The 24,517-nt window shown below is 33.3% G+C and overlaps 1 protein-coding gene across 2 annotated transcripts; it reads right to left on the bottom strand.

Annotated features, from left to right (window-relative positions):
* Positions 1-2,643: 2,643 nt before the first annotated feature.
* LOC132749953 (endoplasmic reticulum mannosyl-oligosaccharide 1,2-alpha-mannosidase-like) lies at positions 2,644-22,572 on the bottom strand. Of its 2 annotated transcripts, none has more exons than XM_060739896.1 (11): positions 22,348-22,572; positions 14,618-14,875; positions 13,778-13,888; positions 11,607-11,664; positions 10,879-11,070; positions 8,852-9,000; positions 8,372-8,560; positions 7,409-7,596; positions 6,730-6,853; positions 5,940-6,134; positions 2,644-3,814 (listed from the first exon to the last, which is right to left on the bottom strand). In XM_060739896.1, the coding sequence occupies exons 1-11, from the start codon at positions 22,450-22,452 to the stop codon at positions 3,479-3,481; spliced, it is 1,905 nt and encodes a 634-aa protein (XP_060595879.1). In that variant the 5' UTR covers positions 22,453-22,572; the 3' UTR covers positions 2,644-3,478. The 2 variants fall into 2 exon arrangements, with proteins under 2 accessions (XP_060595879.1, XP_060595880.1); XM_060739897.1 differs by having other exon boundaries at positions 2,645-3,814; positions 22,360-22,572.
* Between the last annotated feature and the right edge of the window lie 1,945 nt (positions 22,573-24,517).

Genomic DNA, 24,517 nt, shown 5'->3' with positions numbered 1-24,517 from the left:
ATAATCTAAAATAACTACCTTATCTATGATAAGTAAAGAGTTTGTTTGATTCAGAAAAACTTCAGAGATCATATGAATTAGCTGTTTGTTTACATTTTTTGACCTGTTATATTTTTTTGTGCTTACGAAGAAACCAATGAATACCCAAAATAACAGTGCTTATGAAGAAACCAAATTGGACACAAAAAACAACAATGCGCAAATAGGACAAGGGTTGCTCGGAACAATAACTCTCCCTTAAACCATCGACCTTCTGAAATAGCTGTTCTGTTTAAGTTGTTACATAAATAATGTAACTTAAATAACCAGAGATATATCTTGCAAAATACTCTCCCCAAACATGACTATAATAATATGAAAAGAACTTGACCGGAGAGTTTTTGAAATTTGTTACAGTTATTTCATCATTAATAGTTTTAGGCCATTTAAAACAGTAATGTTTAAACATGTCTATTTACTATATATAAAAACACAAATGCGTGTACACAAAAAATGAGAGTTACATCTGAAAATTACAATCTTAAAAAAAAATTACATGTCTTTAGTTATAAGTATGTTTGTCAATTTTTGATAATTATGGTTTAACCTTACTGAACTGAAACAGATTAGCACTTGCCAACTAATAGTATTAATTATAATTAATTATATACACTGTTATCATCTTATGCCAACTTAAGTTACTTTAGTAATATATTTCTTAACATTATTTTTATTATTAAAACACTTTTTTATGATTGATTTTTAAAAACAATAAAAGGCAATTTTCAAGCTTTGCTGATGAAGGAGGACTTCATAAGTGGGCCAGGACCTAGGTAGAACCATTAACTGTCCATAAATTAGCTGAAATGCTTCTTCACATGAAAGAATCCCATTGTTCCTGGCGCGATTTGAACCCACAGTGGTGAGGGGCAAGTGATTTGAAGTAAACACCCTAAACCACTCACTCGGCCATGGACGTCTCTTAAAATTCATGAAGATTTGTATAAAAATCTGAAAATGTGCTGCTTAAAGATCATCCTAACAAGTAATGCATGTCTCTAACAATAATGGATATGTACACCAAATATTCTCTTAAATACAATATAGCAAAAATATTCATCACAAAATAATACTCGTCATAAAAATATAAACATAATTTAATACATACATATATATCTATATCAATGCAATAAACAGATAAATTCTAAAAATGGCAATTTTTCTTTCTTTCTCTCTCTCTTCTCTAAACTAGTCTATGACAGACAATAATACCAACCACACATGTTGTCATCTGTATCCTGGAGTGAAGACATGATAAATGTCAAAAATCAAATTAAAAATGCAAGCCTTTTAAACACAATATGAGCCGCGTCACGACAAAACCAACATAGTGCGTTTGCGACGCAGTCTGATCAGGATCCATGCTGTTCGCTTACCAACCCTATTGCAAGTAGAGAAACTGATGCGAACAGCATGGATCCCGATCAGACTGCGTGGATGCGCAGGCTGGTCTGGATCCATGCTGGTCGCAAACACACTATGTTGGTTTTGTCGTGACGCGGCTCATATTATTATCAACTGGGTCAACATTAATACTAACACGTCTATCTGTACTCGATGCTGATGCAAAATGATGTCATAGGAATATATTTCAATGAAGACAAAGTATAACAATTTGACTATATACATGATTATAGAACGTAACTTAACAACAAGCACTTTATGTAACTAAGGTTCCTTACGGTGGATGACTGATAAAAAGGAGCCGTGTCATGACAAAACCAACATAGTGGGTTTGCGACCAGCATGGATCCAGACCAGCCTGTGCCTCTGCGCAGACTGATCAGGATCCATGCTGTTCGCTATCAGTTTCTCTACTTGTAATAGGGTTTGTAAGCGAACAGCATGGATCCTGATCTGACTGCGCTGATGCGCAGGCTGGTCTGGATCCATGTTGGTCGCAAACCCATTATGTTGGTTATGTCATGACCTGGCTCAAATGTACTATGTTTTTGTGTGCTGGTATAAAATGACGTAAAAGATGAAATTGCAACAAACAGTGATTTTTATCCTGTTTTTTTTTACAAGTCACTAAGCTCTGGCAAAGCGACAGTCACAATGAATGTAAGGTGAACAAAAACAAAACTTTTAAGTATTGTAATTACACTTTTATATTTGCCATATGTCTTGTTACTTGGCCTTTACAGAGTGAAAGGCTGCGAACATAGCAGATTAAAGTGACTGACATTGTTTTCAAAACAATTTTGTCTCGACAAAATAAACACTATAGAGCTATAAAAACACTGCAAACAGTTTCGTACAATGTCCTTGAATTTTCCTGTTCTAGGCTTTCATCTTCTTCAACCTGCCATGCAGCAAAAAAAAAGAGAAATTGTACATGGCAAAACTATGCCACATAAGTTCCCTATTTGAGCACCTTATGATCACTTTTCTCAAACCGTAAACAACGGTATTCTACTACTTAAAACTACTCACTTTTTTTTTAGTTTAAAAAAAAAATGTGGCTTTAAAAGCTGGTATTTTGATGACAAATTTTAAATATTTGGTTAGTTTAAATATAACTAAGCTCAGTTGTAAAACAAGTTCCTTGCAACTGATCTACTTTTGATTTAGTCTCCTGAAACTAACTGGTACTGGCCTAGTGGGTATAAAACTTTTTTTTTTTAAAGCTTTCTCTAAAATCTCAGGTTTTTCATCAGCCAGTGAACATTCTGTCAAGTTTCTGACCAATCAAATTCCCAAGATCTTATATTTGAACTGAGAAAATTTCTTTATAACCTTTGACCTTGTTGTCATATGATTAAACATGGAAAAATTTCATCTATTGTAAACAGGTGTGGAGATTAGGAAATAGTTTTTTCATTATTTGAAATCATTCCCGAACAGTATATTTCTTTCATTCTTAACAATCCCTATGGCAATTTATCTTAAAATTTCAGGTAAAAGTAAAAAGCATCGAGTCACCTTAGTGCAGTAACAGGTTAAGTCCTTCTAAATTTAATAGTGGTTAACCAGTTATTGCACTAAGGTGACAAATTAATTCAGTTGTTGTTTGACAACAGGTTATTTCCATACTATAATTTACATATTGACAGCACGAGAGACAGGAAAAAATAATATTGTCTTCGTGTGAACATAGCTTTTAGATAACTTGGATAACATCTACATAAACATTTGAGCCGCGTCATGACAAAGCCAACATAGTGCTTTTGCAACCAGCACGGATCCAGACCAGCCTGCGCATCCACGCAGTCTGATTAAGATCCATGATGTTTGCTATTAATTTCTCTACTTGTAAAAGGGTTTGTAAGCACACTTTGTTGGTTTTGTCATGACGCAGCTCATTTAACCAATTTGACGACGACTTGGCCTTGTATCAGATTCTATATACTATAATGCCTTGTTCAGATGATGGTAGTTACTACAGATGAACTACAATATAATTAATATCACAGTCTAATTTTCTCCAAGCAATTCACTACGCTGACTTATATATAGGTAGCGGATGCCCTTCAGTATTAAATACATATTGATCTAACGGTAATAAATCCGCATCGTCGCTAAATAACAAATATAAATATTTCAATGTTTCCGCGAGGAAAAAACTTTCTAGCTTGTCTCTAAAACTTGGATTTCCCGCATTTTTTACATTATTGATGGAGGAATAACCGAGCCCCTCGATTCTAGCGTGTTTCTTGAAGGCTAAAAATATCTTCCATCCCCAGTCCCTATATTTCTCGTCCTTTGTGATTCTGTACAGATAAAACAAACTCTCCACCGTCTCTGGTCTCAACAGATTGTGCGCATCTAACGGCTGTAAAATAATGAAAACAAAAAATCTCAAATTTGTGATATAAAAACCCAATACTTTTAAAGGATTCTTATAATATCGTTTGTCTGTTTCTCTGGTTTTAAAGCCAATTTTAACACATTATTGAGTCTGATCTAGGTAGTCGATCTAACGTTTTTCTACGCTTTCCAAGATAAATTACCGAAAATTACCAATTTCTCTACTAGTGACAGACTTACTAATCCCACCTGATTTCTGAATCAGCATCAAGAGACAAATGACCATTATACCAAACGTTTGATATCAACTGTCATCAAGAAATTTCACCTCTCCCGGAAGGATCTTACCTGCGAGCTAAGCCAACAGACAATCTCATTAAAATTAGATTGATGTGTCAGCTCCGTAATTCTTCGCTACGAAGCCTACCTAGCAAAGGGTAGTGGAGCGACAGTTAGCATATCGCTCCAGTTAGCATATGATTTTAAAGAGATTGAGCGGGCAGACTGCTTCTAATATAACCAACAAAATATAATACATGCAATTTCTCAAATGATAATAATACAAATAATGTATTACATATAACACACATTGCCCCAAAAATTGATTAGCAAGCTTATTCCATGATTCTGTCTAAACAAGCTTTCACAGAAATTTATTAACACGATTTTTTGGCCTGTCAAATTAAATATTTTGTAAATTTCATATCTTTACAGGACTTTCATATTTGCCTTTATCATCTTCCCCCATGGTTTTCAGACAGTGTGACTGCCTGCTGGTTTGATTTTAAGTCAATCAGACACTTCTAGACTTGACTCAGTTAAGGTCAACTGGGAAGTTTTTGCACCTTACTTTTGGGAAGGAGACGTTAAGTGACAATCTGCATTATTTCAGGACCATGCAAGCTGTGGGTAGAACAAAAACAGGCTACATATCTTCATACACAATAAACTTCAATATCACCGGTGTGACTTGAATGTACAAGAGTTACAAGCAAGAGATCAAACAAGAGCTGTCCATAAGACAGCGCGCTCGACTTTTTTATTGCTTGCCAATAAAAAAAGTTTTTGCAGTAAAAGGCAATACAAGAATCTCTGTATTTTTAAAGTGAACAATGGCCATGAGCATTAAGATATTTAGTGAAGAATTATTTTACTGAATTGTGTGATACCCTTGAACACTGCAGCAAAGTTTGAAATGTTTAAGTCAAAAGAGGGCTGGTAAGAAAGAAAAAAAAACTGAGTTGAGCCTTAAATAAATTTAATAGTATTAAACCCACTTTGAGAGAATAAGGTATTTTTACGTCACTCAGAACACCTTGGGAATCATGATTGTAAACAAGTATTCCAACTTTCAAATTAATATCTCAAACAGTTCAGTCAAAAAGTGGACTGGTACTAAAAACTTAACCAAGATTGTAAGTCGATAAAAGGCCTTAATTTTTAAAACAAATCCTTGACAGAGTTACCTTCTCTTGCGTACAGATGGGGGTAATGATGTGAAATAGCATTAAAAGTTTCAAAGCAATATCTCAAAGGGTTAAGGCAATAAGTGGATTTTACCCATATTCAATGTATTTTCTAAGTCAAAAGGGGCATAATTCTGTCAAAAAACCTTGACAGAGTTATGTCCTCTTGTCTGTTGATGAAGGTCGTGATGGTAAACAAGTATGGTCAGTTTCAAAGCAATACCTCCAATGGTTTTGAAATAAAGTGAGGTGGTACAAAAAACTTAACCAAGCTCAATACACTTTCTAAGTCAAAAAAGGGCCATAATTCTGTCAAAAACCTTGACAGAGTTATGTACTCTTGTCTGTAGATGGAGGTTATGATGGTGAACAAGTATGGTAAGTTTCAAAGCCATACTTGTAATACTTCTGAAATAAAGTGGGGTGGTACGAAAAACTTAACCAAGGTGTGACGCCAACGCCGACGCCGACGCCGGGGCGAGTAGGATAGCTCCCCTTTTCATAGAAAAGTCGAGCTAAAAACATTGGTCATTGGAAATGGAGACTGTATTTATAACAAATTAAAACAACTCATTTTTTTAAATCAGTAACACCTGAATTATAGACCACATAAAATAACTACTTGTTCAAAAAAAATATATGCTAGGAAAATTAAATGATTAAACAGCATTTTAAAGAGTTTACCTTTACAATTAAATCATCTGGGGCACCTTCAGCTTGATTGAAGTACACAATCTCTGGACTAAGATGTGTCGGCATTTTGGCGTACATCTGATAACAGGTGTGTGTTAACTCCTTTCCCAGCTCTAGATGATCTTCAGGTAGACCGTTCTTGTATCCCAGCGCCAGTGTACCACCCATAAAACATACTAGATGATCCTGGTTCATATGAAAAAAAAAAAACCACTTTCACTTTACCAACTTTGATAGGTTTGGTTTTAAGTCATTCTGACACTCTAAAAGTCATGTGGCTAAATTCAACCTTTACCAGTTGAGGAAGACCTCAGGCACCTCTTTGTGAATTGTTTCAATCACAAGTTGGCACCTAACTTTCCTCAGGTAAAGCAAATAATAAGTAAGCAAAACAAATTCTTAGAATAAGCGAAACAAACTGATATTAGTAGATATTATATGAACTGGTCTGTCTAGTTTAGACAATATCTATCAAAAGCTATATTGCCAGGAAGTCTTCAAGCATATTTTAACCACCCGTGTGTATTCATCCAGAATAAACCAGTACCCTTTTGTGAGGAAATATGGTCCTAAATCTAGTAGATCATGAGGAAATATGGTCATAACCCTAGTAGGCCTCAAACTTATGATTCCTGGGATGAGAGACAAAGTCTTTAACCACTAGGCAATCTCTCATCATGCTAACTTGTTGGTTTGCATCGATCTTGTTCAAGTTCAGAAACTTTAGTGAGAATACCAATACTATAACTAAATTTTTATATGTCAAAGTTTCTCTACGTACCATTTTAGGACTAAAATTTCTTCCACTCAATAGTTCACCAATATAAGTTAACTTTGAGGGCTCTGATTTTCTAACAAGATGCGTTTTCATTCCCTGGACAGCTTCTAAGTAATCATTTTTGTACCTGTAAATAAATTACATATTAAAATCACTATCATGATTTTATTCATCTCTTATATAATACTAACTGAAAAAAGAAAAAATGTTTCTCCATTACACTATATATCTTTTTACCCCATTCCTTGGACAAAAAATCCAAAATTAAACCAATAATTTATATGCTAGTTCTTACAATAAAATATAAGAACCTTTTTTGATTTTCAGAAAAAGGCAATGCTTCCATACTAGGAACTAATCTACCACAATAAGTATTCCAATATTTTTTCAATCTAACCAACTAATCTCAGTTAACTAAAACCCTTCATGTTAACAAAAAGCAACACCAGTTTTCAAATTCGAGGACATGGGTCACAATCTCAAAATACTGGAAAGCTAGACACGCATGGTAATGATCATGGTAGTGATTCCCCCTTATGCCTCCGATTTGTCAGTCTACTGACGGGCAAAGTGATGGACAGACACAGGCAAATCTATACGGCTACATCCTCTCCCCCTACCCTGCCTTGCCTAGAGTAGGGGCATAAAAAACACCATTGTTTACAGTGAAACTAATACATACTTCATCTCCGTTTTTCCAGTCTGTAACCACTGCTTCAGCAGGTATTCATAATAGCTATCCCCTCTAGCACCGAAACTGATAGTTCCAGAGTTACGTAACTTGCCACTTTGTGCATTTATAAAGATCGGAACAAGACCATCCTTCTTTGGCTCGTCATGTACATGCGTATATACCTCATCTACAGCTTCCTGTAAGGCAATATCAAATATATTGTATGAATCTACAGCTTCCTGTGATGCAATAACATATTTATAGTATGAATCTACAGCTTCCTGTGATGCAATAACAAATTATAGTATCAATCTACAGCTTCCTGTGATGCAATATCAAATTTATAGTATCAATCTATAACTTCCTGTATACAATATCAAATTCATAGTATGAATCTACAGCTTCCTGTGATGCAATAACAAATTTATAGTATGAATCTACAGCTTCCTGTGATGCAATATCAAATTTATAGTATCAATCTACAGCTTCCTGTGATGCAATATCAAATTTATAGTATGAATCTACAGCTTCCTGTCATGCAATATCAAATTTATAGTATGAATCAACAGCTTCCTGTCATGCAATATCAAATTTATAGTATGAATCTACAGCTTCCTGTAATGCAATATCAAAGTTATAGTATGAATCTACAGCTTCTTGTCATGCATTATCAAATTTATAGTATGATTTACGAGTGCAATATTAACTATATCATTGAGGAGTATATTTATGTAAATTCGCACTGTTTTGAGTTTGAATTAAGATGGATAAAATGGCATCTAAAAAAAAATGTTCAACATAGCATACAAATCAGTTAAAAAATATAACAACAAGGGTAAATCTAAATGCCCGCCACTAAAGTGGGGGCACAAAAACTTCAAATATTTTTTTAAAAACTCTATAGTAAAAAATGAAAACAATGAACTGACAATATTGAAGTTTATCGAAAAAACAACAACAATAGAATAGAACCTTGTATTTTGGGTCACCAGTAATCCTTGATAAATCTCGGAACTCTATCTGTATCGTAGTGACCTCTGATGTACTACTGTCGGGACCCCATCTTGGTGCATGGGCGTTGCCTGAACGGAGGTTCACGTCAGAGTAGGGAACACGCGATGGCGAGTTAAAACATGGTAAGAGCCTGTCGCCTAAATCTTTCTGTAAAACATAGAATAAAGGTAAACGAAACAACCAGTTTTTTTTTATAATGTAGTGTGTCATATGTGACTTTCCAAGGGACCCTCAGAAAAAGGTGACATATGACAGGGAGTCTCTTAAAACAGTCTCAAAGAAAATTAAAAATTTAAATACCATCTATATACCATTGTCATTTAACATTCATAACTGTGTGACGGGACAATAATTAACCAATTGCAAATAAACATAGGTACTTTTTCGATTGTATAGAAAAAAATAGAACATGGAGAATATACATGTATAAATATTTACCGCTCTGGTTTTAAAGAGTTCATCTCCTGTGAGATGATATGCACTCAGTAACCCTCCTAGAACACGGATCGTAATCTCGAACAAGTTCACATCTTTGTCTTTATCAAAGGATAAACCATTCGTCGCGAACTCTCTCGCCTCCTCATATTCTGTAATCACAAAAAAACAGTGTATTCTGTGTTATGTTGTATGGATGATAACAAGATTCTAGCTGTTATATCCATTTTATTTGTGAATATTTAAACAGAAGTTTTAAAGACCAGAGCTCCAGTGAAAATGCTGGTATCAGAGGCACATGTATAATATACAACATAGAAATTTATATATAATGATTAAAGGTAAGTTTGAAATGTTACTAAATAAGTCAACTTTCTTGATACCATAACATTCTGTAGTCAGGACTACAATAAAATATTGTTCTATATCCTTTCTAGCAACCTAAACAAACAAGAGCCCGGTTTGAGCCGGGTGATGCTCCCCGAATAGGTTTTGGACACAGGAAAGTACACCTCATGAAGTTTTAGAGTTATGTCCCTGGAAAAAGTTTAAAGTCCAAAATTAGGCAAGGCAGAGTTACTGTTCTTTGCACTGCACTTCTAATCAATGTGATCTATCAACCTACAAAGTTTCTTGATGATATCTCTTATGATTTCTGAGTTATGTCCCGGACAAAAAGTAAAAATAAACAAAGGGCAATAACTCCAGAATTAGGCAAGGCAGAGTTATGATTCTTGTGCACTGCACATCTACCCATTGAGATATATTCACCTACAAAGTTTCATGTTGATATCTCTTATAGTTTTACAGCTATGTCCTGGACAAGATTTTTCTAAAAGGGGAGATTATTAAAAAATGAGGCTTAACAGAGTTATGGTTCTTTTGCACTGCACCTCTACTCAATGAGATCTATCTACCTACAATATTTCATCTTGATATCTCTTATAGTTTTAGAGTTATGTTCCGGACAAAGTTCAAAGTGTTAAAATTAACAAAGGGCAATAACTCCAAAACTAGGACAAAAAGAGTTATTGTTCTTATGCACTACACATCTACCCATTGAGATCTATTCACCTACAAAGTTTCATGTTGATATCTCTTATAGTTTTAGAGTTATGCCCCGGACAAGATTTTTCTATAAGGGGAGATAATTCAAAAATGAGGCTTAACAGAGTTATGGTTCTTTTGCACTGCACCTCTACTCAATGAGATCTATCTACCTACAATGTTTCATCTTGATATCTCTTATAATTTTAGAGTTATGTTCCGGACAAAGTTCAAAGTGTTAAAATTAACAAAGGGCAATAACTCCAAAATTAGGACAAAAAGAGTTATTGTTCTTATGCACTGCACATCAACCCATTGAGATCTATTCACCTACAAAGTTTCATGTTGATATCTCTTATAGTTTTAGAGTTATGCCCCGGACAAGATTTTTCTATAAGGGGAGATAATTCAAAAACCGAGCAAAATAGAGTTATGGTTCTTTGACACTGCACTCCCCCTCAATGCCCTCTACCAGTGTATGAAGTTTCAACAAATTATCTCCATGGGTTTTCAAGTTATGCTCCGGACAAGACAACGGACGGACAGACGGACGGACGGAGGGACGGACTGACGGACGGACAGACGGACAAGGCGCCGACTATATGCTCCCCCGAAATTTTTCGGGGAGCATAAAAAATCCGCCAAAACAATTTTTATTGTCAACCAAATCCTTTTCGAGTTCAAATGAAAAACTGTAGAATGTCATGTACATGAAAACTAACTGTAAAACATATTTCCTCCTAGGGACTTTGGGCTATACTTCACTTTGAAATAAGAAATATTTTTCTTTATTTTCACTCATATTTTTTTGTGATTTTGTAAATATTTGAAAATTCTCTCATACGAGTAAAAGCATATTCTCTGAAAACAATTTGCCACCTTAGTGCAATAACAAATTAACTCCTACTAAATTTAACCTCTACTAAAGTTAGCCTGTTACTGCACTGAGGTGAGGAATTATCTTCTTCATAATGATTTTATACCTTCCTCTAATCCCATGATGATTGTGGTATCAATGTTATCTACAATTGTCAGTCCCACCCCAAACCACTCTGAATGTTTCTTTGACACGGGATGAAATTCGTCATGACCCCAGGCGTACTTCTTATATGCCGACCAGCACTCCTTGAATGCTTCAATGACAGCTTTCTGTCGATCATTGTGTTTCCTGTTGGCTGGAAATATAACAGTCATTAAAATCAAATAATAACAAGCAAATTGTATGAGCTGACCTCAACTGCCCATCAAAATTACTAAGTGCATTTTCAACAAGAATATTGGTGAATAAATGATCCATTCCATTTTTCTGACAAAGCCAAAAAACAGGGTAAGTATAAAAAAAATTTTGTCGCAGTAACCTTGACATTGGGTACCTTGACAATCAAATGGTGGTGGTTTACAGAAGGTACCAATACACATTGTGACAAAGATATTTGCCAAACGAATGAAAATGACAGAGCCCTAGGAATCAATCTGTAGACTATAATTATGCTCCTATGAAAAAGTTTCTCAGTGTACATATACATCAACAAAATTAATTGCTACATAAAAAAAAATCTATTACCGCCAACAGGTTCAGGCTTAAAAGCCATCAATGTTTCTTAAGAAAGGCTTCATGTATTTTTTCTCACTATGGTGCATTTAGCTAACATAGGGACATGAATTGCATGCCAAGAAAAAATAAATGTCTAATTAAAGTTGTTCTACTTACCATCAAAGAAGTCATATTCTAACTCTGGTTTAACACCCTCCATATCAACTTTCTTCTCCTAGAAGAGAAATATTGGAAAAAAATGATTGAGTATCATAAAGCTCTGCCTTTACATCTTACATTGTTAATAATTATTTGCACATTCAGCTAATAACTAGATACAATGTAGCTTGCACACATCAATAACTCAATATCCTTCCGAAGATTTGGCTCCAAAACATTCACAGTCTTTTCATCAAAAAAAATTTTTTTGGCCAAGTTTTACCTCCCTACAACACAGTACATGTATATGTCATATGGCGACTTTCTACCTTTACTGGTGGAGGAAAACCTTAGGTGCATTTCCATGCATTATTTCAGGCACAACAGGCACCTAAAAAGCACCACTGACATACCGTAAGCTAGCATGAAACATTGGGATTCAAACAAACAGTGATGAGGGGCAATTGGTGTGAAGTCAACGATCTTAAAAGACACCCCTATCTTTGAAGATAAAAACAAATCAGCAGTAAAGTACAAAAGTTTAGATTCTCTTAAAAGCAAACAAAAGGGTATAGGTGGAACTTTATGACAGTAATCTTTCAGACTCATGACCTACCCGTGTCAGAGTGAGACATAGGAATAATACAATGTATCTAACTTAACTACATGATAAAATTACTTGAAAGACCATCAAACATTCTATGGACAACCTGTAAAAATACACACAAACAAGAGGGCCATGATGGCCCTGAGGTCGCTCACCTGTATATAGCCCCCCCCCCCCCCCCCTGGCCAATTTTTACCCAAGGGCTTTTATTTGTTTATTTGAACAGACTTGGTAGACACCCATAAGAAGATGTTTCATGCTAAACATCTAAGTTCTAGCTCATTGGGTTTTTTAAAAGAAGATGTTTTAAGTTTTTACTATACACATATAGTTAAAAACAATGACACCCCTGGGGCAGGGCCAGTTTTGACCCCCGAGCTTTTATTTGAACAAACTTTGTAGAAATTTACTAAAAGATGTTTCATGCTTAATATCTAAACTCTAGCTATATGGGTTTTTTCAAAGAAGAATTTTAAGTTTTTGCTATACACAAAAAAGGAAAATCAATGACCCCCGGGGCAGGGCCAATTTTGACCCCGGGGCTTTTATTTGAACAAACTTTGTAGACACTGATTAGAAGATGTTTCATGCTTAATATCTAAACTCTAGCTATATGGGTTTTTTCAAAAAAGATTTTTAAGTTTTTGCCATACACATATAAGGAAAATCAATGACCCCCGGGGCGGGGCCAATTTTGACCCCAGGGCTTTTATTTGAACAAATTTGGTAGACACCCATTAGAACATGCTTCATGCTAAATATCTTAGCTCTAGCTCTTTGGGTTCTTTAAAAGAAGTTTTTTTAAAGTTTTTACTATATGCATATAGGGAAAATCAATGACCCCCTGGGGCAGGGCCAATTTTGACCCCAGGGCTTTTATTTGAACAAACTCGGTAGACACTCACTAGAAGATGTTTAATGCCAAATATCTTAGCTCTAGCTCTTTAGGTTCTTTAAAAGAAGATTTTTTAAGTTTTTACTATTATGGTTATAGGGAAAATCTATGACCCCTGGGGCGGGGCCAATTTTGACCTCAGGGCTTTTATTTGAACAAACTTGGTAGACACTCACTAGAAGATGTTTCATGCCAATTATCTTAGCTCTAGCTCTTTGGGTTCTTTAAAAGAAGATTTTTTAAGTTTTTACTATATGCATATAGGGAAAATCAATGACCCCCTGGGGCGGGGCCAATTTTGACCCCAGGGCTTTTATTTGAACAAACTTGGTAGACACTCACTAGAAGATGTTTCATGCCAAATATCTAAGCGCTAGCTCTTAGGGTTGTTTAAAAGAAGATATTTAAAGATTTTTTCTTTCGGTTGCCATGGCAACCAGAGTTCTGCATGGAATTAAATTCCTTGAACAATTTTTAAAGGTGACCACCAAAGGAACATTCCTGTGAAGTTTGGATGAAATTGGCTCAGTGGTTTAAGAGGAGATGTCATTTAAAGCAAAAGTTTACGGACGGACGGACGATGGACGGACAGACGCCGGACGGACGCCGGACGAAAAGCGATCACAAAAGCTCACCCTGTCACTTTGTGACAGGTGAGCTAAAAATACACAAAAAAAGAAATCATACCACATCTTTTTCCTTTTCTTTATTAGTATTTTCAAAATTGTTTTCTTCAACTTTGTTTTTCTCATCAGCTACTTTATCTTCATCGACATCATCTTTGACACCATGTTGTTTCTACAGACAAGAAAAATCACCATAATACAATTTGTGAAGCATTGAATATATGACCGAGAACCTAGGATTGCCAATCAATATAAAAGCAGTATCTGGGATAAAAGTGATTTTTTTTATTGTAGGTTGGGTATTAAGTAGCATTAACACTGGAGAGAAGGAAGACCATTCCTTTGGTATTAATTTTATGAAGATAATAACAAATACTAAATACTACCAACCTCATACAGCCTTATGCCCATAAACACTTGGCCTGCTGGCAGAATCAACAGAATGTACCCATGTAGCAAGTGCAGACCAAGATCACCAAATGTCATCTGATCAAGGTCTGCACAATTGTGTTCTCGAATGAGTTCATATTTTGAAATACATGTATTCTCTTAAAGAGATAAATGGTAAATGTCTCAATTGAAAGACGGACAAGTCTGTTTAAAGTGGTAGGGGTTAAAACAGCACAACAAACTGAGATAAGGATTTAACTCAATACAGGATTGGAGCAGTACCTCTAGACGCTTGCAGAAATCATGATCGCAAAATAGACAAATATGGTTTTTTTTCCGCCGATTATTACATTTTTCATAAATTATCGTATAAAAATCGTTGAGAAAAGATGAATTAGACGTTTTAAAGTTCATTCCGTAAGGTGAAAAGGCGAAATATTAGCATTAAATCATTCAAGCGCCTTGTCCGGTATGTACCAGAATACGATAAAATATATTTTCAGATTTTTACCATCATGTTTTCTAACTGTTTCTGAGCCTTCTCTTTAAGCTCCTCCAGTTTGTGCGCTTTCTCAATCTCCATTTCTCTGACAGAATCATGCGGTAGATTGTTCACAGGATTATCTCCCGGCACATTAATGGGAACCATCTTTGCTGATTTGCTACCATTAGATTGGAAGGTTGGATGGAAGTAGAAAAAGCAAAGTGCCACTATACATACAAATAGAACAATGATGGTTCTCTGTAGGCTGGATAATCTTCTCCATGACTGAAATATACAACAGGAAAACATAAATGTATAACAATATCTTATGATTTACAACAGCTATTCATAATAAATCATATACCGTCCATTGGGATATTTTCGCTTTGGTTAAATTTTTGCCTATTTCACCATCCCAGTGTTTTTTTCTCTATATAACTACTACCCGAAAAAGGTACTGTTTCTAACGGAATAAAAGACATTAAACTTCCCAATTTCCAATGTCTAAGTTCCCCCAAATGACTTTTCAAAATTCCTACAGAGGTCACTGAAATCATTTAAAATCCAACAGGTTTATATAAATCACTAGTTCTACCTGGTTAGTGGAAGCTGTTAGCTGTCTTTATTTATAATGACTTATTTTATTTGTAGCTGAAAAAACGCATAATAAAAGTTCCTGATTTTAGTCAAAATAACACATAATTTTTCCCAATTAGTCTGAAACTGGCATCACTCCCAAATTAGAGAAAAAAACACTGCACCCTTTAGCCTTATGAATTAGGAAAATATCACAATAGAAAACAGAACTTTATTCAAAATTGAACACCATAAAATAATAACAAGAGCCACCGCCGGGCGGGGGCAACGCTCGACTTTTTACTTTTTCTAAACGCAAACATAGAAAGGTTTGAACATATATTAACGTTTCCTTTTTATAAATTTAGTTTGTCTGTCTTGTCACATTAGTTTTCTTTATATATTTTGTATATATATGAATAGAAACATTAAGCATATTTCTAAAAATAGCAACAGTACGCAATTTCTTAAAATAGCAACATGACGCAATTTCTCAATATAGAAAAAATGACGCAATTTCTAAAAATACAAAAAATGACATAATTTCTAAAAATAAAAAAGTGATGCAATTTCTAAAAATAGCAACAATGATGCAATTTCTAAAAATAGAAAAATTGACGCAATTTCTAAAAATAGAAAAAATGAAGCAATTTCTAAAAAAAGAAAAAAATGACGCAATTTCTAGATATACTAAAATAGAAATTATGACGCAATATCAAAAAATAGAAATTATGACGCAATTTCTAAAAGTAGAAAAAATGACGCAATTTCTAAAAATAGCACCAATGACGCAATTTCTAAAAATAGAAATTATGACGCAATTTCTAAAAATAGAAATTATGACGCAATTTCTAAAAAATGACGCAATTTCTAAAAATAGCACCAATGACGCAATTTCTAAAAATAGAAAAAATGACGCAATTTCTAAAAATAGAAATTATGACGCAATTTCTAAAAATAGAAAAAATGACGCAATTTCTAAAAATAGCACCAATGACGCAATTTCTAAAAATAGAAAAAATGACGCAATTTCTAAAAATAGCACCAATGACGCAATTTCTAAAAATAGAAATTATGACGCAATTTCTAAAAATAGAAAAAATGACGCAATTTCTAAAAATAGAAATTATGACGCAATTTCTAAAAATAGAAATTATGACGCAATTTCTAAAAATAGAAAAAATGACACAATCTCTAAAATTAGAAACAATGACGCATTTTCTAAAAATAGCAACAATGACGCAAATTCTAAAAATAGCAACAATGACGCAAATTCTAAAAACAGAAATTATGACGCAATTTCTAAAAATAGCAAAAATGATGCAATCTCTAAAAATACTAAAAATAGAAATTATGACGCAATTTCTAAAAATAGAAAAAATGACGCAATATCTAAAAATAGCACCAATGACGCAATTTCTAAAAATAGAAATTACGACGCAATTTATAAAAATAGAAATTATGACACAGTTTCTACAAATAGCACCAATGATGCAATTTCTAAAAATAGAAATTATGACGCAATTTCTAAAAATAGAAAAAAATGATGCAATCTCTAAAAATACTAAAAATAGAAATTATGACGCAATTTCTAAAAAATAGAAAAAATGACGCAATATTAAAAATAGCACCAATGACGCAATTTCTAAAAATAGAAATTATGACGCAATTTCTAAAAATAGAAATTATGACACAATTTCTAAAAATAGAAAAAATGATGCAATCTCTAAAAATACTAAAATAGAAATTATGACGCAATATCTAAAAATAGAAAAAAAATGATGCAATTTCCTAAAAATAGAAATTATGATGCAATTTCTAAAAAATAGAAAAAATGATGCAATCTCTAAAAATAGAAACAATGACGCATTTCTATAAAAAAACCCAAAAAAACAATGACCCAATTTCTCTAAATAGAAACAATGACGCAATTCTATAAATAGAAACAATGACGCAATTCTATAAATAGAAACAATGACACAATTTTAGTTATTGTTGTTGTTGTTGTAAATATATATATATAGACACACACACACCAATAAATATTTAAATATGGTCATTTACTGCACAAATCTGAGAAAATTCAGTAATTTAACCTTCAAGGTCAAGGTCATTTAAGAGCCCAAGCAAAGTTGGGTTGAATAAACAACAAGGTCTGGTCCTTAAGAATGTTCTCTAATAATATGAAGTTGATCCCTTCAATAATAGCAAAGTTACAGTCAGTGACCGCCAAAACAATGAAAATTTCAATAATTTGACCTTCAAAGACAATGTCATTAATGTGTGAAGGTCAAGGTCTTCCGGTATATCTTTAACAGTAATCTTTGAAGATTATTATGTTCAAGTTTCAGGACAATCCATTCAAAAATAACAAACTTACCCAATAAAAGCCAAAAAAATGAAAATTTCAATAATTTGACCTTCAAAGTCAAGGTCATTTATGAGTGAAGGTCAAGGTCTGGCTGGTTATTTTTAAGGGATATCCTTAAAGATTATTATGTTCAAGTTTGAAGACAATCCATTCAAAAATAACAAAGTTACAGCCAATAACAGCATGAACAAGCAAAAATTGGACTTTTAACCTTGAAGGTCAAGGTCATTTATGGATGAAGGTCAAGGTTAGTGTGGTCTACTGAAAGGTCTTGTCCCAAGGGTTGTTGTGGCCAAGTATGAAGACAATACACAAAGAAATAAAAAAGTTATGATCCAGGTACAAGTTTTCGGACGGCAACGGCAACGGCAACGGCAACGCCGACCTGACTGTAGCAATACCTCTATTTTTTTTTCAAAAAAAAAAAAGTCGAGCTAAAAACTAATCAAATGGAAAACTTTTATTTGAGTACAATGAGGTATGTACAGTACAGCTTTAACAATTCATCCACAGATGCTTCAAATTTTTTTTATGGGTGGATTCTCACTGCGACGTCCCTGCGCCAGTTGTGACTCCACGCATCATACGATCGGATGACTTTTGCGCTGCTGTTACTGAACCACAAGATTAAATTGAATGCAAAATTAGATGCAGCAATTACAGGATTAAGCCTGTGTCCCATATTGTCAGTAAACATTGTTTCATTTTCCTGTTAAAATATGTCATTCACTAAAAATAATTGAAGTGGCAACCCCTACTGCAAGCCCAATGTTCCAGCTGTATGCGAGTCAAGTACGTCTAGCATATATATGCAATGTTGAGGACAGTGGTACAGCATTTTTTCAATAACAAATAAATTTTATGCAAGTCAGTAACTTGCACTGTATATTAAATTACATTTTCACAAAGAATGATAATATATTTTTTGTCTTAATAATTTTAAGGATGATATTCAGCAATTTAAATTATGAAAAGATATCGGATAGATCTATCAGATGTAAATTCACCTTTAATTCTGTAGTTTTTGTGTTCTTTACAAGTTATTATTACCAAATATATTTTGTCATAATCTACAGTTACTTTAATGTCAAGTCAATTAATGTCCCATATTGATCTAATAGCGTGCTTATTCAATGCTTGCTGAAAGTGATCAAGATGAAAAAAATATTACAAATGTATTATATCTATATTGTCTATAGAAATGATTTAATTATGGTTTGAACAGTTATTTCTCTCAGTATTTTCGCTTTAATACTTTGATTATTAAAATTTGTGATTTTCAGAGGAAAAAACAAACTTCTGATCATCTGATGATCAAACGCCAAAACTTAATTTTATTATGTTTTCATTAAAATCTTCATTTAGAAACACAAGTTTGCATATATATTCTTTATTGTTTTCGATTATTTTAAAAATGCCTTATAGCTAGTCTGAACTGTTCAACAGTGCATATAGGCTAGCTGTATACAAGTGTGACACACACAGGGCTAGAACATTTGACTAGCAATACGGGCCATTAGGCCAGCCACTGCCAAAAATAAATAGTAAAATCAGGCTTAAAAAGTTATCAAGCTAAACAAAAACTTCTTTAGTCTTAACAAGTAATCGCGCAAGAATAACATATTATAATAGCGAGCTCAAAAGCCTGCCAGCAAAGCGAGCTTTACGGTAACGCGAGTACCTGCTAGATAGTGATGGTTTTGAAAACTTTCGTCCGAAGTACTGAACTGACACATCGCAACTTTCAAATAACAAGATAACGATAAGGACCAAGGTATTCTGATTGAAAACAGAAGCATAGACCGGTGTCCTGCTCACTTATATGGAAACCATAATAGGACAGGGAACCAGAATAAATGGAAGCAGTGTATATAAAGTTTCCTTTTAAAAGGAAAGGCTTGCTCAGTTGTGCCATCATCCTTTCGCTTTAAATTTGTTTTTTTTTTTTGGTTTCAATTTATTATCACAATTTTTTTTTTATTACGTATTTGTATATCATAAAATGTTTAGGCCAACATTTTTTTATTAAATGTTTTACGGGATATTTTTTTTAAAAATTGGGTCGGGGGGGATAAATAAAAATAAAAATAAAATTCAATTTTTTTATCAGTCGACCACAAAATAAAAATAAAATGACAAATGAGGTGAAAATTTTTTTTTTTCGAACATTTTTTTAACACTCCAAAAACAGATTTTTTATCCATAAAATCAATGATTTTATAGTTTTGAAATATTTTTGACATGATTTTTAACAAAATAATAGAAAAAAATGTTTTAAGTCACTTTTGCTTTTGTTTTATGTAAATATTTAATGCTGATCTAGAATTTGTATTAGTTTGTCTTTTCGCATTTAGGGCAAACATGCCACACAGTGACAACTCCAAATTCATTATTTAGTCCCTTCATTTCAAGAGTATCCAAACAAGGTTGTATTGCCACTCTCAAGCTTTACAATACTGACACAAGCTTGCAACCTGATTATAGTGATAGAACAACCAACCTATTATAAGCTTACTGATAGTTTCCTCATGGTAATCCAAATTAAGTTCCTGACAGGATTCTTATCAACAACATCACACAGGGAGAGTGATTTGAGGTCAGAAACCTTAACCATTCACAGAGGTACAAACATAATATTGTACAATGTCAGTTTCACAAGGTAAATTAAATCAACAACTTTAAATTATCTTTAAGAGAGTAAGTTATGTATGTGCAAAAAGTTTGCAATTTCTGAAAATTATTCATATTTCAAATGATTAGTAAAATGAAAGTCATTGACAGTAAATAGAAAATCAAATGGCATACATTGTTACAAAATCAGGGTTTTCTGCAGGGAATTTATTACAGGCAATTGTTTACAGAAATGTCACAGAGGACTTATGCTCATAATCTTACATTGAAAAAAAGGCCAATTTTCTCAATATTGATCTAATAAAAAACACATAACTACTGCCTTTAGTCTACTGGTCATGATGTAATATAAACTTAATAAATGTTATAGATGACTGTGTTCAATTATAAACAAGCCTTGTATTTCAACAAGACAACAACAACAAAATCTGTCCACTAAAGAACTTTCAGGAATTTATTATTTTGGTATTATAAATTAATCAATTGTTTTCAAAGATTCATAATAAAGATTTTTTATTATCAATTTACTAAGTTAACAATAAATGTTATAATTCTACAATGTAAGTAGAACTCGTACGAGTTGAATTTCGATTACTCAATTTTCTCAATATGTCAAAGTAAAATGCAAGTCCAGATTTTCCCCTTATATTTTTTATAAAAACCTATACATTAGTCTAAATTTTAATGTTTCAAAGTTTTCTCATGTTCCGTGGTAAATCGAGTAAATATTTCATTCTGACACCTTATTCGATCAACGACTTTGATCCCGTGCCCATTTAATTTTTTACAACTGTTCTGAAAGTGTAGATGATTCAAATCAACTTATGCAATGGATGTTACTTCCCAGTCGTGCTTTCTAACAGCTTTGCAGGCTATCATGTGTGATAAAATGCTCTAATATTTATTCCTCAAATTGCCATAGTTGTATTGAAAGCGAACTTTCATGACCCCGCGACCTTTCATAACCCGGTGTCGCGTGATATTCACACAGGTTAATTTATTACAAGCTTGTTAAGTTATTGCCCTTCCCTTTTGTTACGCCTTTTGTAACATTCTTGTAAACATCAAAGGGATTAACTTGTCATTTGTTTTAAGCAAGTTCCTTTGCTTTACCAAGATTCTACAGTTAAGTACCGAGTAACTTTTAATTTTGACAGAAGTGGGTAAGAGAGGTCGGCGGACAAAATGAAAATAAAAGTTCTTAAATGAACTTTTATTTTTATTTGATTTTCTCTAAAAATACGGTCGGCGGTCCCGTAAAACATTTTATAAAAAAATGTTGGCCTTATTTAGTTTGTTTTTTTCTCGAAAAAAAAGTTTCACTTTTAAAGGGATAAGTAGGGTTTTTTCGTTTTGGCAGTTGCTAATTTCATTTATATAGCAGCTTTAGAGACAAGTAAATGCACTAAAAGACTTTGTTACGTGGTACCAATTAATAAACATGTATCAACTATATTACACCTAAAATATCTATGATCGACAACACAGGAGATCAGCACGTGGCAAGGTTAATGGTATGCATGGGCTATTTTTAGATTACCTCACCGAGACGTTTAAACGTCAGTAGATCTAAATATAACTTGATCATGCACTAATATTATGCGTGATTCGGTCACGATCTTTTGATAAGCAGGACCGCCCTTTGGAGACGGAATACTACTACAGTAACCATTCTCTATTGTATAAAACTAATAAAGAAAAAAAAACAATTATAAAAGAAACTAACTTTTGCGTCTTGAAAAAGAATTGAAACGGAATCAAGTAAAAATAGAAATCCTATTTATATAAACAAACTGGGATTACCGAAGTAACTAAAATAGCTTAGATTTCCGTAATATTACTACGCCCGAATTGTCACGATTGCAATCGGAACTACATCGGCTATTATCATTAATCCGAAGAGTGACGGAAAGGACCGAAAAGTTGCGATTGGCACGATTGCAGCTGGTTTCCCGTTCAACCATGCACTAACAAATGTAAGCAGGAAACCACCTAACCGGAACAAGATTTCCAAAAATACCAAATGACAGTTTTAAAATGGGAAAAGTAAAACAAAAATTTTATACTATTTCACGGTAAAAGTAAATCGAGCTCACTTTGAGGATTTGCCTTTTTTATATTAATAAATTTGTCTCAATACACAGTACTACATCCAAATTTCAAGAAAAGTATTTTTCACCATAGTCCATACCCTTGTCCACGACTGACTGCTGCTAGATTTATAATCAAATTCTGGAACAAATCCAAGATTTATTGATACTCCGTCCCTGTGTTTACTCGACATTTTGTATATCTAAGTGAGTTTAAGACTTTAAATCGCATAAATATGTAGAGTTTACTGATTTGACAGATTTAGCAGTAAGTCGTGTAAATTTTCTTCATGATCTTCCGGGCGCTTGATTTGTTTTTATAGATCGCCTGCGTGACAAAGTCGATCATGTAGGTTGAACAACACTATATATTTTCCTCGGATAAATGTTATAATTTGGCTTTTTTTTACTTTTTTTTGAAACATCATAGACCACAATAACATAAAGATAAATATAGCCATTACAAATAACAGTTAACCATATTGAATATCATGTCGTAAAATGTATGTATAAGATTTTCCATGAAAAATCACAGATAAGATTACGACTACAACACACCAGAAACACTATGATTAAAAGCACACACATTTACTTAAAACGACTAGAATATTAATAAGTTTTTAATATCTGTGATTTAAACATGGATGTTGAGATATTATAAAAGAGAATAACTAATATACCAATAGTTATTCAGTCAAAATTTACAGAATGATAATTATTATTAATTAATACAATGATAAGCGATCTTTGGTTAAAAGCTCGACGGTTTATATCAAACGGGATACAATGAACTAGAAAGGAACAAGATGAATCAGAAATTTATTTTGATATTTTGATAAGAAAAAAATAGATCGAATTGAGGTTAAGGTTTTAAATATAAGTTTAATCAATAATGCTTATCAACGAAAGTTTAAAATAACCTCAATAGTTTAAGGGGCTTGACATATACAGGCTATATTATCTTAGCAGGTTTACTTAATCACAGAATATTAGAAGCAATAATTACACACGTTAACAATGGATATAACGAAAATTGCCGCTCAATAATTAAGATTTTTTTAAGTAAAATCATTCCTTTGTGTACTTGAATTAGAATAAAAACTGCTTGATAATCAAGTGTTTATCATATCAAGAAGGCAGCTTTATATAATAGTAAAAGAAAACAAAAAAAACACAATATTGAAATGATTTGTCACAAAGGCCGGCTCAATTTCCACCATTAATTTATACAAGAGCAGCACTTTGATATTATTCTGACTTCTGTGGATTGAAATCATATCCGAGATAATTCAAATCCTTTCAAAGTTTTTTTTGGATATAATCTGTTGTTTTTTTCTCAACTTTATCAGAAAAAAGTATTCTTTACTGAAAAATTTAAAATCTTTCTTTAAACCTTATTTTCTTATATTTATAATGGTATGCACCTCTGCTCAATCAGTTAAAAAAATTTTGAAGGACATCAAAGGTTTAATAGATTGTTAAAAGAAAACTATGCTCATTTTTGAATAAAATATTTTAATCACAAAAATTTATTGAAATCTTTACAGTTCTTACTAAGGATGACTAATTTGAATAAAAAAAGAATAATCTGTATGGGAAGCTGCCTTCCCTATAACAGGTCAAGTCAAGTAGGTCTTTTCTTTAAAAAAAGCCAGTTTTTTAATGACACTATTATATTCATATTGCAGCCCGGGGTGGGGCTTAAGGGGCTGAAACCCCAAGACACCCTGGCCTAAAAAGATCTATCAAAAAAGGCACATTGAGAGTAAAATACTAGCAAAAACTGGATTAAAATAGATGTAAGTCACTAAAGCCTTGTTTTTTTAGCCTGGACCCCTGCTGAGCTTCCTGTCATAACATTCTTTCAGTCAAGACATTGCATGCCTCTAGGCAATTCGTCAACAAAATATCTTAGACTTTATTTTCCTGGTCATGCAGAAGCTTTTCGTAGATTACTCTTGATCAATGTAAAAGCACATTAAGCATCTACATAATACTGATTAAATTAGGTTAATATGTACTCTTAGTAGATCTAAATACATGCACTGGTGAATTAGAAATAGTTCCCTTGTGATGATTTTTATATTTGTATCATAGTTTGGAGACTTTTCTGTTGAAAATGTGTCAGGGTTATATCGTATACATATACATGCACAGTGCGTTAACTGGAGTGCGGGTATTAGTTACCCGCACTCCAGAGCATGTCCATTGATTGGCTCATTTTTGCTGGGGTTTACATATTGTGACGGCAGAGAAAGA

The sequence above is a fragment of the Ruditapes philippinarum genome, unplaced genomic scaffold (genome assembly GCF_026571515.1).
Source record: "Ruditapes philippinarum isolate M1 unplaced genomic scaffold, ASM2657151v2 ctg1783_1_1_1_1, whole genome shotgun sequence".
NCBI lineage: Eukaryota > Metazoa > Mollusca > Bivalvia > Venerida > Veneridae > Ruditapes > Ruditapes philippinarum.
Note: the sequence above shows the minus strand (reverse complement) of the source record. Positions and strands in the feature narration are given on the sequence as shown.